The sequence below is a fragment of the Aristolochia californica genome, unplaced genomic scaffold (genome assembly GCF_029961685.1).
Source record: "Aristolochia californica isolate CCGP_79_NKW_82.1479 unplaced genomic scaffold, dmAriCali1.0.hap1 SCAF_3, whole genome shotgun sequence".
NCBI lineage: Eukaryota > Viridiplantae > Streptophyta > Magnoliopsida > Piperales > Aristolochiaceae > Aristolochia > Aristolochia californica.
In genome coordinates, this window is record NW_027181992.1 from 42,550,375 (window position 1) to 42,568,702 (window position 18,328).

The 18,328-nt window shown below is 39.2% G+C and overlaps 1 protein-coding gene across 1 annotated transcript; it reads left to right on the forward strand.

The window, feature by feature from the left end:
• The first annotated feature begins 15 nt into the window (after positions 1–15).
• LOC137960328 (cation/calcium exchanger 5-like) lies at positions 16–18,021 on the forward strand. The gene is made up of 2 exons (XM_068807920.1): positions 16–1,107; positions 16,484–18,021. The coding sequence occupies exons 1-2, from the start codon at positions 298–300 to the stop codon at positions 17,246–17,248; spliced, it is 1,575 nt and encodes a 524-aa protein (XP_068664021.1). The 5' UTR covers positions 16–297; the 3' UTR covers positions 17,249–18,021.
• The last annotated feature ends 307 nt before the right edge of the window (positions 18,022–18,328 follow it).

Here is an 18,328-nt window from a genome sequence, read left to right on the forward strand (position 1 = left end):
GCCGGATGCGTTTCCTTATGATTGGGTAGTCAACCGCAGATCACTCCTGCCAGAATCCCAACTGGAGGGAGACAAACACTCCGCTCTCCCCCTTGCTCGGAAAATCCTCCGGCGCACCTCTCCAGCAGCCTGCTTCGCTCCCAATTCTTCCATGAATGCAGAACTGCAGAACCGCAGATCGGCCGAACTCTTTACAGCAATCAATTGGAGATTCGAAAATAAAACACAGAAAGGAACGCCTTCTAGAAAATTACACCAAGCTCCAGATTTCTCGTCACACGCCATTTGTGATGTACCATGGCTTTAACTGTGCTAAAAACCTTTTTAATCACAATAACTCTACTCTCAGTTTTCATCTTCTTCGCGATTACCTCTACTCATCCACACAGAAATCAAACCCATTTTCGATCTCTTCTCCAGTCGTCTTCCCTACCAATCTGTTCGTCTCCAAATTCCTCTGATTCTCTAATCAACTACTCCTATCTCCACTTCTGCATTTTCAATGAAGACTCGTTTATCTCAGTTCCATTTCTGTCTCTGATCCTCCTCTTCTGCTTCTACTTCCTCATCCAAACCGTGGAGTCGCACTTCTCTCGCATTGTAACTACGCTCTCAGACCATTTCAACCTCTCGCCATCGATGGGCGCAGTCTCTCTTCTTGCCCTCGGCAACGGGGCCCCTGACGTATTTGCCTCCATCTCCGCTGTCCGATCCGGACGGGCTCGAACTGGCTTCGGCGCAATACTCTCTGCTGGAGCGTTTGTCTCTGCCTTTGTTGTTGGACTGGTAGCTGTCCACGCTGCACCCTTTGCTGTAGACCCTGCGCCATTCGTGCGGGACGTGTTCTTCTATCTGATTGCAGCGTTGGCGTTGTTTTACGTGTACCTGACCGCAGAGATTTACTTATGGCAGGCAGTCGGTTTTGTGGGGTTTTACTTGTTTTTTGTGGGCTTCGTGGTATGGATGGACGTCGGGGCGGAGAAAGAGCGTAGAGTGAGAGATGTTGAGAGGTGTTCGTGGGCTGAGGATAGTGAGAACACTGAAGTGGTGGCACGGATTGAACATGATGAGAAACCCCCTGGAAGTTCTTGTGAAGTCCTTGGAAAGGTTCGTTCTTGGTTAGACGTGGAAACTTTTCTTTATTTTTGTGACCATCGTAGTTTTATTTTGTTCCCGGAATCTGGGTATGTCTTGATAATTTTTTCGCATGTTGTTGTCCTATGAAGCTTGGAATCAATGGTTTATCGGTGCGAACCCCAAATTAGAAGCGTTTTTTGTTGTATATGTGAGACAAAATAACACATTATTTCTAAAGTTGAAATCTATTGTTGGATAGTAGGGCCGTGAAACTCTCATTGTCTGCTGCTGAACTAGACAAATGATGCTGCTTTAGTATATAATAGAGATTCTTTGGAAAAAAATAGACAGAAAACTCATCATGAACAAGCTGCGGGTTTGTTTCAATCATGCTGAGCGTAGGTAACCTGAATTTGGTTGTCGTCTATTTTCTATTTTCCTTGTAATCTCAGACAGGCCCAAGGTCGAAGCCTTGAGATATATCCCAATGGTCAGGTCAGTGAAATGCTCTCTTGTTCCTGTGACTGATATCAAATATTCATATGCCTGGGGAGGCCTGAGTTTGAATTTCAGTTTGGTGCTGACAACTTTTTCCTTCCCATGTCCTCGACAGTTCTATGAAAACCATCATACTACAGATTGCATTTCATGGCAGGCTCCTAATAGCAATGACCAGGTATTGTGTGATTAAAGAGACTGACAATGCTCTGGTAATTGGAAAAACAAAATACTAAAAATAATTCAATAGAAGTTGTTTTGTTGTATCAAGATTCCTACCCTTTGGTTGACATGATCTCATTGATATTTGCGCCGACATACCCTCTTCTAAAGTTCTTTTGAGAACTCATTTTAATGAGTGGGCTCATGCCTTCCTTAACTCCATGTTGATTTCTAGGGGAAGTGTTCATTAAATTTGGAAATAGTTGTGTCATCCACTGGCTTACCTAGGGCTTACAAGTTCTATCATTTTTAGTCATTATCAATCTGTGCAGGATTACCCTCTTCTAAAGTTCTTTTGAGAACTCATTTTAATGAGGGGCCTCATGCCTTAACTCCATGTTGATTTCTAGGGGAAGTGTTCATTAAATTTGGAAATAGTTGCGTCATCCACTGGCTTACCTAGGGCTTACAAGTTCTATGATTTTTAGTCATTATCAATCTGTGCAGGATGTGCAGAGAACTTCATGTCCATGTCTATTTGGACAAAAAAAGGCATTGATATTCTGGATTTAAAACACACATCATAAAGGATGTTGAATTGTCTAAACAATTGCTGTTGTACATACTTGGTGAAGATGGCAGGCTGCTTTTGTTGACTAATTGGTGGATGGCATTCAGAACATGCAAGTTATTTAGGAAAGGAGTAAAACTAAAAGAAATTATTATAATTTAGGAGCTAAGGCAAGAAAAGCAAAGGAACTTGTTTTAAGTGTAGTCTCTAGCCTGTTCATGCTGCTGTACAAAATGCTTGCTCTCAGGATCAAGCAAGCTTCACATTATCAATGACCATCGGAGTGCTTTCACTCTAGGAAGGCAAATCACTGATTCTGCTTTGATTGCTCATGAGCTGATTGATAGCCAGAGGAGTGTCTCAAAGGTCTTGTCATCGAACTAGACATAGAGAAAGCTTTTGACCAGGTGTGTTGGAATTTTCTTATTCAAGCTCTTGCTAAAATTGGATTTCCCCAAAGTGGCATGATTAGATTCATAGTTTCGTATCCTCGGCATCTTTCTCTACTCTCCTTAATGGGACAGCAAAAAGACACTTCAAAAGCACCAGAAGATTAAGGCAAGGGAATCCTCTCTCCCCCTTCCTTTTTAACGTGGTTGACAAAATCCTTTGCTCCCTTCTTCTCTTTGGTCAAACCATGGTTGTATCTCTGGTTTAAAGCAGGAAAAGATGGCATTTGTGTCCCCCTACTGGAATTTTCAGATGACAGAATGTGCTTTTAAATGGTACATCACAGGAGATTCTGAATATACAAGTTCTTCTCAACCTGAATGAAAGCTAATTGGAAGAAGTCAGGAATCTTTGGGCTGAATGTGGAAGTGAGCCAAATTATGTGCTATCAAAAATCTTACGTTGCAAAGTGCTTGATCTTCCCACTGCCTATCTTGGGCTTCCTCTATTCTTAGGTAGACCTCCCAACAGTTTGTGGACTCCTATTGTTGAAAGATTTGATAAATGCTTAGCAATGTGGCAAGAAAAAATGCTCTCTTTTGCTGGTTGTGCCACCCTTACTTTTTTTTTTATAAAGATGTATTAATAAACGAGAGAAATTACAAGATTTGAGGGAGCAAGTCCCTTACCACCAGCGATTGTAGGGTAGCTTCTTGCTTGGCAAACACATCTACTGCCGAATTTGCAGATTTTGGAATGTGAGACCAAATACAAGATACAAGTGAGGTAATTTCTAAAATCTCCTGAAATGTATCCCAATGCCGCCACGGGGGAGGGGATGCACACTCACACCATCCAATAACCACTTTTGAGTCTCCTTTGATATGAAGAGGACCGCTGCATTTGTCTCTGAAAACATGGATACTGGAGAGGAGGCCATGAAGCTCTGCAGATGTAGAGTCGGATATGCCTTGAGGGCCAGCATAAGAGAAAAGCTGATTACCAGAATGACTGCCATAAGTAAATCTCTCCGAAACTAGAAATCCCAGGATTACTAAGAGACGAGCCATCAAAGTTTTAACTTAAGGTAACCGGGTTTAGGAGGAGTCCATTCTTGCAAAACCGGGATCTTTGTCCTAGAGGGCATCATAGCCAAATTTCTCCAGTTTTCACGAACAGGGGTGCCCAAAAAAAGAGGAGAAAGATTTTTTAGTCAGAAGACAAGTAGATATATGACCCACCACTCGATCCGCCACCCGATCTGCATATTCACTTTTTGCACCAAATCGTCTTCAATTACGCTCATTCCAAAGCCCCCACGGGATAAAACTAGCACAAATAGAGAGCATCATTTTTTTGAGGCCAGGCAGAGGGGTACCAGTGAGCGACCTACTGAACGAGAGTAGATCAGCCGCCATGCAGAATTGTAACCCAAACTTACTAAGAATGGAAGTCCACACCTTCCAAGAGAATATGCATTGAAGCAGAATGTGGCTTGTGGTTTCAGCTTCAGAGTTGCAAAATGGGCACAAAGGGTCAATTGAAGGGTGATCTCTTCTTCTAAGCACGTCTGTCGAGAGAATCTTGCCTTGACAGGCGCTCCACATGAAGAATTTTATCTTTGGAGGGGCACATAGACGCCATATGAAATTGATCTCATGCTCCCTCCAAGACGCATTCTAGCCATTTATGAAGCCATATGCAGATGATACAGTGAATGTGCCACTTTTGTCTGGCTACCAAATGAGCTTGTCTGCCTCCAAAGGATGAATTTTAACCGAGATAACCGAGTCCATCAAAGTTGCCATTTATAAATATGAATGCATTTGTCCAGTCAGGCTAAAGATTTCAGGCCGATTAGCCTCACTACTAGCCCTTATAAAATCTTGGCCTGTGTCCTTGCCAAATGCCTCAAATTTGTTCTTCATAAAGTCATTAGTCCCAGTCAATGTGACTTCATTGCTGGTAGGAATATCCTTGACTCAACCATGACATCACATGAAATCCTCCACTCCTTCAAGAATCGGAATAACCCCAGGGTGGTTTTAAAACTTAACTTTGAAATAGCTTTTGATAGAGTAAATTGGAATCTTCTTGATCGCCTCCTCCTTAAGATGGGCTTTCCCACTCGTTGGAGATTTTGGATGAGAAGTTGTATTTCCAATATCTCTACTCTGTTCTGATAAATGGCAAGCCCAATGGATATTTCAAAAGCTCTAGAGGACTCAGACAAGGGGACCCTCTGTCTCCTCTTCTATTCACTGTCATTGGGGAACAATTAGCTACAATGATCCGTTCAGCCAAATCCTATGGTTGGCTTAGTCCTATATCCCCAATCCTGCCCTTGATGTCAGCCTCCTCCAATATGGTGACGACACTATTCTTTTCTGTGATGGCACTCCCGATCAAATCCAAAATCTTAGTGCTATTTTGGGCTTATTTGAAATCTCATCTGGGCAAAAAATCAGTTGGGAAAAATCCTTCATTTCAGGATACAATATAGAACCAGGCCTTCTTAACTTTATGGCCAACTACTTGGGCTGCCGCATTGATAGAACATCTGAAACATATTTGGGACTTCATTCGGACCCCTCGTCTCCCTTCTAAGGCTTCTTGGCACCCTATCATTGAACGTCTTGAAGGAAGACTTACCACCTGGAGAGGGAAATTTCTTTCAGAAGCAGGCAAATTAGTTTTCATCAAATCATGTCTTCAAGGAATCCCAAACTATTATCTGTCCATGTTTCACTACCCTTCATCTATTAAGAACAAAATTGAGCTCATTAAAAGATGCTTCCTTTGGGGAGGTCCTAATGGCCAAAAAAAAATATCATTTGGTCAAATGGGAGGAGGTTTGTAAACCAAAATAGCTAGGTGGGCTAGGAATTCGAGACACATCCACAATGAACTCTGCCCTGTTGCTTAAATGGCTTTGGAAGTATAACATGAATCATCTTTTGCTGTAGAGAGCTTTCGTCAAGGAAAAAGGAAATCTTTCCTCTGGCTGGTGGATATGAGGAGGGAGAAGCCGCTCTCTCTCACTTGCATGGAAAAAAATTGCTCAACTACTTCCCAATTTCAAAATAGCTACCAAATGTTATATTGGTAATGGGAATACTTCGAAGTTCTGGAATAACTAGTGGATTGGACAAACACCTCTGACAAATAGCTCCCCAGTTATCTTTGGCCTTGCTGGTAACCAAGAGATTAGTATATCGGATAGTCTATCAGAAAATGGAGACTGGAATCTTAACCTTAGAAGGCATCACTGATGAAGAAGCTCTCCTAGCATCACAACTTCTCCTCACTCTTCCTCGAAGGCAAATGGACACATCTGATGATACTCTAATTTGGACTCCTTGTCCAAAAGGGTCTTTCTCCTCATCTTTGGCTTATGCTTTCCTAAACAATCTCCCAGATCATCCAAAACACCCAGCGGCTCATGCTTGGGATCTGCTAGCCCCTCCAAGAGCCAAATTCTTCATTTGGTCTGCCTGCAGAAACAAAATATTAACCTCGGATGCTCTAATTCGTAGAGGCACCTCAATCTTAGACCATCACTGCCCATTCTGCATAAATACCCTAGAAACAGCATCCCACGTCCTCCTTTCATGCCAATTTGCCTACCAAGTTTGGAGAGCCCTTCTTAACAAAATTGGCCTCCAATTCTAAGCTTCGAGAAATCTGCCTGACACTATCCTCTCACTGGTCAACTCACAAGTACCAAAGCTAGGGAGAATGATTATATCTTGTTGCATCGGGCATATTATCTGGGCTCTCTGGAAAGAACGCAACAAAAGGAAATTCAAACTCAAGTCCTGCTCTATTGAGGTCCTATCTAACCAAATAGCAAGCCAAGTCTCTGTTTGGCTTTTAAATAAAAAAGAATTCAAAAATTCAGTGCGGCAAACTTCAGGGAAAATTGGCTAACTTTGCCAAGATGTCTCATCCAGCTCTTCCCCCTACTATGGCCTCTTGGACTACCCCCCCCCCCTCTGGGTGTATCAAGCTCAACTTTGATGGCAGTGCTCTAGGCTGCCTTGGTCCTGCAAGTTTCGGTGGTGTTCTTCATAATGAAAATAGTGAACTTCTCTTCTCATATGCTGGCCCCCTTGGCAAGTCAGACTCTACTACCGCAGAACTTGCTGGACTTCTGCATGGGCTCAAGGTCTTCTCTACCCATCTCTCTGGCACCCTCTATATTGAAGGTGACTCGGCAGTTATAATCAATTGGTGCGCAAATCATGGTCATCCCCCCTGGCGGCATTGGGATATGTTCAAGGAAATCTGTAATTTACTTTCTGGTCTAAATTGTTTGTGGAAAAACATTCCATGCTCTGCTAACCACTTAGCAGACTCTCAAGCTAAAGCGGGGGTGTCTCTCCAACACTTTGTTGTGGAGCCAGGTCCTTAGCTAGGTTTGTAATTCTCTCTTTTATCAATATACGTACTTTCATAAAAAAAAACTGAGTCCATCAAACGACTGGCCTCCAGAGCCTCACTATCCAAAAGACCCCTTCTAGGATGAAGGCTCATACCACCCCCCTCAAAAGCTTCGGCCACTGATATGTCTCTACGAGATGTGAGGAGAAAAAGACTTCTGAAGGCAACCTATAATGGCACCTGCCCCATCCACAAATCTTCCCAAAACTTGAGTGATCTTCCATTGCCAACATAGAATCTACTCACGGAAGAAAATTTTGGAAGCGGAGGGTATAAAGCTCTCCATATTGAGGATAGACCTCTCCGATTACCACTTGACATCCACCAATGAGTGTCCCCACCAAGCTTAGCAAGAACCATTTCCTTCCAAAGATTTGAAGAATGGGTATTGAACTTCCATAGCCATTTTAGAAGCAGCGCTTGATTCATATCCTTAGATTTCCGAATTCCCAGCCACCCATATTCGTCGGCAAATATACATCATCCCATTTGACCAAATGATATTTAAAGGCATTGCTCGATCCCCTCCATAGAATTATTCTTTTGAGCCTATCCATAGACTTACATATGGAGGTAGGGCAAGGCATAAAAGATAGTGTATAATTAGGAATTCCTACAATGCAAGACTTGAAAAGGATGAGCCTCCCCGCCTTACTAAGTACCACCCTTACTAACTCTGTGTTGGCTGGCATTCTCGTCTACTGCCTCTCCTTATCCCTTCTCCAGTCAGTATTGGCACGCTTGAAGCTACAGAAAGGAAGTACTTATGGTTGGGATCTTCAGACAGGTTCAAATATCCACTAGTTTGTTCGGACCAAGTTGTCAAACCAGAAGAATGGGGGAATTAGAAGGCTCAAGCAAATGAACTATGCCTTTTTTTGGTAAGTGGCTTTTGAGCTCAGCTGAAAAGTCCACATTATGGACAAAAGTTATTTGTGCAAAATCCACTGCCCCTCGCCTCCTGGCTTCCCTCAAACTCTTCCAATTACAGAGCATCATTCCTGTGGAAGATCATCACTTCAGAAAGCACCAATTTGAGCATCATCTCAGACTCCTTGTAGGAGACGGTTGTCATGTCAAAATTTGGACAAATAGGTAGATTGGGAACTCACCCCTTTCTCATCAATTTCCAATGCTATATCTTTTTACCAGAAATCAGAATAATTTTGTGCAATCTGTACAGTCAAGCTTTGACTCATTGCATGGTTGGAATCTTCAACTCAGAAGATCTTTCTCAGATGAAGAGACAGATGAGCTTTTGGGTTTGGTTAGCTCGCTTGAGCCTCTCTTTATAGCGGACCAGGGCTTTGATCATCCAATCTGGAGAGCTGGAACCTTGGGTCAATTCTCCACTTTGTCGTATTATGAGATTCTCCAGTCTAGTTGGCCATTAGTCAAAGGATCGTTTTCTGCCAGCTCTTGGAAGCTCAAAGGGCTATCAAAAGTACTTCACTTGCTCCGGACTGCAGCCATAGAAAAGGTCTTAACATGTAACGAATTAAGTAAAACAGGGTCAACCTACAGTAAACTCCCTTTTATGTGTCCAAGTTGAAGATACAGAAAATCACTCTCTTCTTCACTGCTGTTACAACTACTCTGTTTAGGTTGCCATAATTGGGAAGTTTTTTGCTTCATCCTGTTTTCTACAATCAATAACAGAATTTATTCACCAATGTGGCCCTTTCTCAGAAACTGGGCAGAATCTCAGGAAATTATCTGTTGCCTCTGTTTTCTGGCAACTCAGGCAAGAAGTGCAAGGACTTTCCAAGGAACAAAGAAATCCATTGGAAGTACCATGGTAGCTTCAATCCAATCCACCCGCTCCTAGGGCCATGCTTTGGGGGTTCTTCCCCTAACACAAGTTCAATTATTAGCTGGCTAGCTCCCCCTCATGGTTGCGTAAAGCAGAATTTTGACAGAAGTTCAATAGGGAACCTTGCCCTAGCTGGTATTGGAGGCATTCTTCAAAATCATGACTGATCTGTCATATTAGTCTATTTAGGACCCGTTGTCTTTGCTTACTCCATTGAAGCTGACAGTAAAGCTCTACTGATGTTACTCAACTTAGTTCTTAGTGGCATAGTCCCACATAGAAGTGTTACGAAAGTCTATTAGCTTATAAGATCGAGTTAGACCTCCTAAGTGGTTAGTCATTTTGGGATGGAACCGAGCTTAATCTTTACATGTATCAAAGTTGCACATTTGCTTTTGTGGCCTAGTTTTTACCCCATTAAGTTTGTACCCCTTATTGTTATCCAAGTCTTAGGTCCATTATCAATGTGTGTAAGCTTGGACATGAGGGGGGAGGGGGAGGAGAGAATACTGGAAGGAATAGCCCATATAGATAAGTGTTAAACGAAAGTCCATTGGTTTATAAGACGAAGCAATAGGCCTCCTAAGTGATTAGTTATTTTCAGATGGAACTGGGCTCAATCTTTATATTACTCCTGCTTATTAATTGTTGAAGGGAACTCTCTTTTTGTCATGAATTGGATGAAAAAGTGTAGCCCTTTTTGGAGACTACGACATGTTTACAAGATCCTCTCAACATGTGACTTGATAGCAAACTCCTAGGATTGTCAATGATGAATCAGATTCTCTTACCAAGTTTAGGGTCTCTTGACCTTCACTTGCAATAGGGGATTCCTTCCTCTTAGTTGACTATCTTGCTCACCTTGCTTTTGGGGTCTCTTTGTATTCCTTATTCTATAATGTAACAAGAAGTTTATTTGTCATCCTTTTATCTGTTGCTTGTGGAAGAGGTTGTAAGTCATAGTTATTAGAGTAGGAAACAAAAACAAGTAATGAACATAATATTCAAAAGAAAAAAAAAGTGATCAAAGAGAATCATAGGAATTGAAATTTTTAAAAAAATGGATATGAAACTTTTGAGAAACTTGACATCCACATCAAGGAGGCAAATAAGAGACCATTTAGAAACGAATGCAAAATGCACAAGAATCATCATTTGACAATTTTATGCTATATAATTTAAAGGACTAATGACAAATTCTTATTGATAATAGGTGTCGAAGAAAGGAAACATAATTAATTAGTTATCCCAGATTTTCTCTTATTTTGGCAATACTATATGTTATATAAGACAAGAGAAAGGCGTACAACCGTAGAAGTACAAAAGCAAACATTACCGATAGTATCCATTAGAGAAGCATATTGTACTCAAGTGGATAATTTGAAGGACTAATGACAAATTCTTATTGATAATAGGTGTCGAAGAAAGGAAACATAATTAATTAGTTATCCTAGATTTTCTCTTATTTTGGCAATACTATATGTTATACAAGACAAGAGAAAGGCGTACAACCGTAGAAGTACAAAAGCAAACATTACCGATAGTATCCATTAGAGAAGCGCATTGTACTCAAGTGGATGCTATAGTCTTTCCTACGTACTAAGCATGTACACCACCAACAAATGGTTGAAAAATACTACAATAACATGGAGCATCTGCAAATATGCCCTAGTTAGGTATCCAAAAGGATGTATTCTCCTATGGCATGGCTGATCTGAAATTCCTTGTGATTACTCTTAGGCCATAGGCTCCCATCACAGGAATAGGGCTAGGAGGGGTAAGACCCAATATTGGACCAAGTCCAAAGACAACAAGGGGGCAAATGGATTTTAACAATGGGCAGCAAAGAACCCATGCTGAGTTGATGTGTTGGTCCATGTCAGACCAAGACAGGATTACTTAAGTGAATTACAAGGCTTATAGACCAATAGGAAATCATTAAAAACTTCGGAGCTTCCACATTTACTGTGTGAAAGAAAGTCAGATTGCTTTGACACTTTACCTCCACATGTGCTGTGTAAGTGTCTTGGTTGGCAAACCAGTTGGACCACGAGGGATCCAGATTATCATTAGGCTCACCTTTCAAGTGTGTTGCATTGCCTTAGTTCCAAAAAATTGTTTCAGATGGATTGCCAAGTCAACATGTTATTGTCTCTGCCATTCGAACCACCCTTTTGGAATCAAGATTAACTTCTTGTCCATTTTTAGTTTACTTTTCTGGTAATGATATCTTGGTTTGCGTTTAACTTCTAACAACACATGTTTTCAATCGATTGAAGCACCACCAGAGATTATTTTGCTTTATCTTATCACCTCCACAAACACCACATCTTATGATGGCTAAGTTTCCAATTGTTGAAAAATATTATAAAAGGAAATTTGGTAATTTCTCACTGTCTGCACCTCCTAGGAATAGTCTTATCTTATTCAGTATGTTTGATAGTTTATGTTGTTCAAGTTTCATGTAATTAGGAGGTGTAATGTTGGGGTTAATGTTGTAACTGAGTTTAAGTGAATAGGGGCATTATTGTCCTTATACATGTTTTAAGTTGTAAAAGGTGATTAGAGGTCGACCAGAACCCTAATCACAAGAGATCCTTCTCTCTTGCTGTCGTTTCTCCCCCTTTCTCTCCTCTCTCCTTCCTCCTCTCACAATCTCTCTTATTCCATGCCTTCACACCAACTATAGGCACAGACAAGCTGTCAGCCTTGAGAACTAGATAAGTTACCTTCTGGCTGTATTGAATCATTTATCTCAACACCTTAAACAAATGTACCCTTCACAATCATCATCAAAATCAGAAATACCACTAGCAACTTCTCTGTATCCAACCTATTATTTTCTCCTTTTACCCAACTGCAACAAGTCTTACAAAAGCTGATAGAAAAATGCTAACTCTACAGAAAACCAACACGGCATACTCCTCAAGCCTGAAAACAAAGTCTGAACGTGAGAAAGAGGTCTTAATTACCATTCTCTCCTCTATCCTTACTGCTGTCACCTTACTAGGGGTACGCACACCACCTTTCATCTCCCCAAGGTTTCAGTGGTTCTGGCATTTGTATAATATATTCCACTGCCTTTCAAAATAAATAAATAAATTCATGAAAAAGAGAGAGGAGTATGAGCCTAAGTCCATTGAAATTTGGTACACCTAATTTTTAAATTTAACCATTAAGTTTAAATTGATTGACTTAAAACTTAATTTCTTCTTACTGTATATCTTTTTCTTGTCTCATGCATTCATGATTGAAATTTATCTTAGATCTTTTTTCTCATATTATCTTTTTTTAATGATGAAATGGAGGATCATTTAAAAAAAAAAATGATAAAATGGAGGTAGTGGTCTTGCCATCAATATAACGAAGTAAGTGGCATTCTTATAACTAGAGAGATTTTTTAAGGAGAAAAAAATCATACTATTTACAAGAATATTGTTTGCTTTATTAGATTTACAACAATGCCATTTATCACCATTTCATTGTTGAAAATAAATTCATAAAAATAATCATGAATGCATGATATAAGAAATTAATTTGGAATTAAAAAATAATTTTTAATTAATTCAACTGAAATTTGTAACATGCAAAAAAAAAAAAAAAAAAAAAGTAAATTTTGATGATGAAATTAAAAAATTGGGTGCACCTAACTTAAATGGACTTAGGTTCATATTGTTATACATACATACATATATCCATAAATATATAGTGATGGATATAGATATAGATATAGATATAGATATAGATGTAGATATAGATGTGTGCGTGTTACTTGACAACTTAGTTAAACAAATCACTTAATTGATTTTTCATTTTTAACTTTTATGTTGAGGAAACATTTGTTTGATGTAGTTTTAAAGATAATTTGAATGATTTTTAGTGCAAGTGTCTCAAAACTTTCAAAAACTTGTTTAAAAAAAAACTTTCAAAAACATTTCCTGGAACTTTCTAGCCCCAATAAAAATTTTTTGGTGACTGTTAAGAGCCTGTTGCGTGGAAGTTACATTCTGGTAAGTGGTAGCAGATTAGGCTGAGTCAAGATTCAAAATGACCTGTTGAGATTTTTTTTTCTTAGGATGTTGACTATATACACAAGTACATACACATACATAGACCTCCCCCTGGTGAGACTTTAACTCAAGACCTCACACTTGGCACCCTCCCTCACCATCCCCTTCACGTGATCATTGATGCAAATGTCCAAGCCACCAGTTGTTCAAAGATTATTAGATAGGATGTGTTTCTCCAACTTGGTATGGCCCGAACCCCTAGGAAGAAATTATCTTATTACTCATAGCAGTTCAGAATGGGTCATGAAAAGACTCAGCATTGAGTTTAATTACCTGTTTGCCAAAAACCAGACATTTACTTTTCTCTGCACAGGTGGACAGATACTTGAAGATGGTATCTCACTTTGCTCATTCAAGGTGAAGCATGGTTACACCTTATACGGGACCCTAGAAGAATATATCTGCTCAAGATGTGAAATTCAGTTAGTTTGTACTAACACTGGATCAGACTGGAAGCTAAATTTAATGCATGATGTGGAATTTCATCCTCATATAGTTGTGCGAATGGAGCTGCCTGTCTAAATTAACATTGTGATGCATAATTACACTTGATTTGATGCTAAATATCCTACCACCTAAAGCTCAATGTGCTCACAACAGCTCCAACATTGGAACTGTGAGATTGCCTTTTGAGATTTTAAATTGGGTCATAGAACACGGCCACATGTTGTCAATCCAATACCATTGGCTGCAAAAGCTAGCAGGACAATAATTATTCATTTATAACATTTGAGAGATAGCAGAGAAATCTTCATTATCTATCACTCTTAAATCTGATTGATAGAAAGAAGAAATTCTTCCAACCATAGAATAGGACCACATATTCTGTATTCTGTGTTGAGGAGCATACTCTAAGAACAATCCAATAGTGTGGATTGGGTATTTGGCTCAATGATCTTATGGGTAGTGTGAGGTCTTGAGTTCTAGTCTTACCAGGTTAAGGTATTCAACATTCAAAAAACAAAGAGGTAATGCGATGGTAAAGTTAATAAGAACACTGCTTTCTAGATACCTCTGGAGATGGGATGAGAAAAAATTTGTTGAGGGTAGTGTTGAACTTCAATTCTGTTATGTGTACAGAGGATGTCGTATATTATTGATGTGTCCTAGAATACTTGGAATATTTGCTTTTGATTTTAAACAATATGACCCCAGATTCTATGAGTTCTATCCATAACAGATAGGCTCCTCATCAGCCAAGGTGTAAGGCCCCAGGTAGTAGTTTTATGTTCTCGAGTTAAATGAGGATATCTCTGGTGTGATATCACCTGTCACCTATAGTTGAGAGGTGAAGATATCCATTGTGCTAGATTGTACAGTTGCTCCACACGCCAGTAATTAAGTGATACTGATGTTTGCGGTTGTTTCACTTAATACTGAGAGTTGATAAATTCTACTCATGGTTCAGTTCAGTTAATGTTCAGGAGCATGGTTTGCTACTGATATCTCGGATCAGAAAGCTTCAGCATATTTTAGATTCCTAAAGAATCACTACACTATGGACTCTACTTCTCTTCTATTGGTTTAGATTTTCCTGTTTTTGAATGTTGGACTGCTTACCTAGTGAGACCTGAACCTGAGTTCTTGCTCTAAAATCATTCCATTTGGCGATTGAGTTAAAGGTCTAATCCACCTGCTTCTCTTCTAAAATTTTCTGATATCTGTTCTGACCAGCATCCTATGTGTTATCCATTTAAATTGTTTCATAATGTTAAGCCTCTCCAGTTTTCACCTGATGAAGTTGGATTCATTCAATTTGGTTTTGTGAATGTTTATGTAATGGATTGCAGTACACATGCCCAGATTTCTTGAGTAGAATAAGTCTGTTACATGGAGGCTTGATAATCATAATGCCACTTTAGTTGATCACATCAACTGTACAATCAAATCATTAACATCCTTTTGTCATCATTTGGTTTTGAGGAAGTGAACTCTGATTGTAGTATTTATATTATTAAATGGGGGATATATGTCTATTGGGTGTAAGGGAATTATGGGAGTAATTGTCTGAGTGTGTAAGGGTCGAATCAACTTTGGGAGGAAGTTTCTCTGTTTCTCTTAGTTGGTGTGAATGAGGAAGAAGGTAGAAGGAAACCTCTAAGTTGCCATGGAAGAGGGGAAGGAATTTCCTTTTCTGGAAGGTAGTTTGATAGTGGGCGACTTCTCCCACTAGGTAGTTTCCCGGTTAGACATTCCTTCGTTTCCTCTGGAGTAGATGTTTACTTCTTTAGGTGTTCTTTATTTGTTAGGAGTTCTGTGTCAAAGTAAGATGTTTATTTAAAGAGAATAGGTGAAAGGGAGAAGACACGTTGAGTCAATCCTTTTTTTTTTTCTCTCTCTCTCTCTATGTTCCTAACCAACCTTAGCCTCATCTCCATGATTATCTCCTTCTCAGGCAAACTCTTGTTTTTCTCTCAGTCACGCCAAACTTCCCTAAATCCTCTCCATCTCCCTCTCTGTCTCTCTTGAGGTTGAGCATGTAATAAGTTGGTATTAGAGCAGGCACCAAGTCACATGTTTGAATCTTGGAGCCAGTGGCCTATGAAAAGGTCTATCCAGTACCAGAGTGAGAGCTATCACAAAGGTGAAAAGGGCTATCTGGTCCAAAGTGGGTCACCATAGACATAGGCATGGCAGCATGGTGCATTGTTATGGTCTTGTGACACCCAACCTGAGGCATGGGTGCCAGGTTTGGCCAGCCTAGTCTGGAATAAGGGTCTAGCTTTTCATATTCCATCAGCTTTGGAGTTTTTGGCATATTGATTAGATACGCCAGTCTAGTATGCAATAAGGGTCTAGCTTTTCATATTCTATCAGCTTTGGAGTTTTTGGCATATTGATTAGATACCTAACAATCTCTCCAGGATACTAAGGTGGTTTTTTTATGAGATGAAACACATATCTTGATCCTTGACTCTTTCTTAGGTTCACAAAGCTAGTTTCTTTACTGGAAATTGAACTTCTTGTGACTTGTCGTGGAAATTACCATTTCACTTGATTATTATTCAGTTTTTTTGTTATATAAATATGGTTGTTTATTTGAGATCTTCCCTGTAATCTTTCCAATGTACTTTCTTTTCCCACGGAAGTGTTTCTGTTTCTTCTTCTATTATTGTCTCTTTCTCATCATTAAAAAAAAATTTCGCAATATCGAGATGTTGAAAATGTTTGGTCTGACCTTATAAACAAGTGAAATTGGAGTTTGTCTCTGGATTTGTTTTTTTTAATTTAAACTTAAATAATCACCCAAAGAACTTTAACGCAGTTTGTACCAATTATATGAGAGCACAAAAGTTTAAAAGAATCATATTATTTAATATTCCTTCACAGCATCTGTTATGTATTATTCTTTCTTTTATTTTTATTTTCTCCAGCTATCGTTAACTCTCAATGGCTAAGAGTTTTGAAAACCGTATGGAGAAGTACCTGAGTGTTCTGTTTTCATGGGTGCTTAGACAGGTCACAAGGCTGTGGGAGCTTCCAGTCTCAACACTTCTAAAGCTAACAGTTCCTTCAGCAACAACCTCCGAGTGGAGCAGATTCTATACCTCAGCCAACATTGCTCTCTGTCCTCTTGCTACAATGTATTCATTTAGATCACTTATCCCATTTAACCTTCCTGTCATATTTCTTCTTCCAAACACTCTTTTCCCTCTCTGGTCCGTGGTTCTGTGCACAAGTCTTTTTCTTGCAGTACTTAACTACTTAATGGATACTGAACCCCCACAGAATCAGCAATTAGCTACCATCCTGACAGGTTTTGTGATGAGTGTCTTTTGGATATCAACTGTAGCAGGTGAACTACTGGAATGTTTATCTGCACTAGGGTCCATTTTGGAGTTGCCCCCTCAGCTTCTTGGGCTGACAGTGCTTGCTTGGGGAAACTCGGTTGGGGATCTTGTAGCTGATGTAGCCGTTGCCAAGGCTGGACAGCCTGCCATGGCCATGGCTGGGTGTTTTGCTGGTCCGATGTTCAATTTGCTTGTGGGTCTGGGGACTGCACTAGTGCTACAGACAGCTGATGTATATCCAGACGCATATGAGCTCCGTTTCCATATCAGCATTATAGTGGCGTTTGTATTCTTATTACTGAGCCTGATGGGATCTTTGTTAGTGGTGACTTGGCATGGGTTCAGAGTACCCAGATTTTGGGGCTATTGCCTCGTTGGGCTGTACAGTGTATTCATTGTTATTAGTTTGATCATCGCCAAATTCCTCGGGTGATGAAAGAAAACAGTGAAAGGCATGTATCTGAACGAGCTGCAAGACTGGGGGGAACTGAGAACATGTCAGCTCAACATCGGTGGACACCGGCCTCCTGTACTTCCAATTTGAATGGAGCTGAGGTGGACTGGGCAATATAGCTTTCGACGGCTGAGGCTTGTGAAAGCGTGAATTCGTCTTGTGCCAAAGCTTCGGCGGCTGACAGGTAAAATGGCAAGCTTTCCAATTACCAAATTTTTGATATATCAATTTTGCTCCTTTTGCAAAAAATAAAAAAATAAAAAAAATAAAAAAAAAATTAATTCTTCTGATTGTCATTGAATCACTTGTGAAAGAACAATCAGATCACTATTTTTGCTATTTATAAGGTGAAAATGTTTTGCATGATTAAGAATCTAGAAGGGATTAATCGTTCTTCTCATGACTCTTTTGGTTTGGTTAACCTTTTATGATATTAGCTGTGCATATAAAATATCGAGAAACTAGAATGTTTAATGTGAAAAAATGAAATTTGCTCTTGTTTTAATGGACAGGGGACATGATAATACGGTTTCTGAATATAAGGTTTTATTTTATTTTGGGCCTGTTTGGAATTGTAGAAAAGAAAAAAAAAGAAAATGGGAGAAAATTTTTTTTCGTTGTTTGAGAGTAGAGAATCATTGACAGAAAAGAAAATAAGAGAAAATCTTACAAAATGATGGAATTTGGGGAGAAAAGAAAAGAAGTAAAAACTTGAGAGAAAATCTTAATTATCAAAATTTTAATATAGTGTTACTTCCTTGGGTGTTAGTGTAGACGAGTTAGTGTTACAAAATGAAAAGTATTATGTAAATTAGAGAATGAGTAACTTTTTATAATATACTTAAATATAACATATACCTAAACAGATAATTAATCAAAATAAACATGGTTATTACACTAATAAGTGATTTAATGTAGTATTAAAATATATTATTATACTAATTAATTAAATACTATATTATATTAATTAATGAGTATAGTTTATTATAAAATAATATAATAATTACGTTTGATAGTAATAAATTATAAAAAATAAAAAATAAAAAAAAAATAACATAA